Consider the following 1,812-nt stretch of genomic DNA (forward strand, 5'->3'; position numbering starts at 1 on the left):
AACCTGGGGTTCCGCCTCCATCAATCATGCATTCACACAAAAATACACACTCTTGTGTGTTACAGCCTGCTCAGTGTTTTATAACTAAGGTGTCACTTTATTTTTAAGCTCATTTAATAAGACAAGTTGAACCAGAACAGACTCATTTGGAGCAGCATAGAAACACATACAGTACACACATGGATCACTGTGTAGAGCTATGGGCAGCTTCTGCACAACTTCTATAATTAATTAAAGTCCCACTCCAGAAACATTTTCATTTTTATATTTGTATATAAAAATACTTTACTATAAACAATATGCAGTCTAACACAGCTTTTCCTCAAAAAAATTTCAGTGGGCCTCTGTAATAGGAATGAACATTGCCCCTCATTGTGCATTCCAGGATCTATGAATGTTGCCGTCATCCCTTATGTGGATTTGAATAATTTTGCACGCCCAATTTTTCAGTTTTTTATTTGTTAAAAACGTTTGAAATATCCAATAAATTTCGTTCCACTTCATGATTGTGTCCCACTTGTTGTTGATTCTTCACAAAAAATTACAGTTTTATATCTTTATGTTTGAAGCCTGAAATGTGGCAAAAGGTCGCAAAGTTCAAGGGGGCCGAATACTTTCGCAAGGCACTGTATTTAATCAGTGTTACAGTCAAGATTATTGTTTAAATAAAAAAAAAAAGAATCTAGTTTTACAGATGTTTGTGCTGCTACCGTCACTGAAAAGTTCATTCAAGGAGCAGAAAAAAAAAAGAACAAGGTAGTTTTTTAAAAAAATATTTAAGAAATACAGTGTGTCACTCTGATCCCACGCTGCAGAAGAAGACCTTGACATATGATACACTCCACCACAATGGGACCATAAACTACAGGCTTAAAAACAATCAGCACACAGTTGAATCAACAACTCTGACTCAAGAAAAACATAGCATTAAGTATTTCACTGTTTTGTCCAGTGTTCCTGTTCCTGAGTGCACTCTGTACAGCCACATCCAAGACAGTGAGTTACTTGTTTTTATCCAGAGCAAACTACAGTGAGTGTAAAATAAGCTATAAACCTCTGATTACAGACAAACTCTAGTTCAGACTTTAGGAGGACAGTTATGTGTGACTGCTCAGTACTACTTTTGTGTGTGTGTGTGTGTGTGTGTGTGTGTGTTTCTACCATGAAATGGGTACAGCGGCCTCCTGGCCCGTTCCCATGGGTACGCGGCTCTGGACATAATGCAGTTGGCCGAAGTACTTCCTCAACGTGCTGCATCCCTCAAAATCCCTCGTCACATTCACTGCGCTCTGTGAACACACAGACTCTGTGTTTAATGACCAGTGCAGCTACAGTACACAATCACTGCTTCAGCAAAACTCACTGTGACCTAATTCAACTGCACATCCCATAAACATTCATTAGAGTTTTAGCATTTAAAGCTTAGGGCTCATTTTCAGCTATCATTCAGACCTGAATCCTCACTGGCATCAGATCAGGGATGGATATGCAAACTGACACACAAACACAACATATCATCACTGAAGTGTTAGAGTGAACATCTGACTCCACACTCATCTGCTATTAGTGTGTCCCACAAGAAATAAGAAGAAGAAAAAAAAAAAAGAGTAAAGACTGCACACTCATGACCACATCCTCATCACTGATGAGCTCAGCTGCATCTGGCTGCAGGTTTGTTTGTGGATATGAGGTGGAGGGTTAAAAATGTGCAGGTATTTCCAAGAGATATATGTTTTACACCAAAAGGGATTTTAAAAACCTGGATGTGTTGGTGTTTATGACCCAACCACATCCTCCAGAAAGCTCGACATC

The 1,812-nt window shown here is 39.0% G+C and overlaps 1 protein-coding gene across 1 annotated transcript in view; it reads right to left on the minus strand.

Moving 5' to 3' along the window:
• The window catches only part of ptpn23a (protein tyrosine phosphatase, non-receptor type 23, a), a 25,134-nt gene that overhangs the window by 17,794 nt on the left and 5,528 nt on the right, over window positions 1-1,812 (minus strand). Inside the window, exon 3 of the mRNA XM_020615507.1 lies at window positions 1,162-1,289. Within this exon, the coding sequence (XP_020471163.1) occupies window positions 1,162-1,289 (128 nt within the window). The remainder of the gene's footprint in view (window positions 1-1,161; window positions 1,290-1,812) is intronic.

The sequence above is a fragment of the Monopterus albus genome, unplaced genomic scaffold, assembly GCF_001952655.1.
Source record: "Monopterus albus unplaced genomic scaffold, M_albus_1.0 scaffold166.1, whole genome shotgun sequence".
In the NCBI taxonomy this organism is placed as follows: Eukaryota; Metazoa; Chordata; class Actinopteri; order Synbranchiformes; family Synbranchidae; genus Monopterus; species Monopterus albus.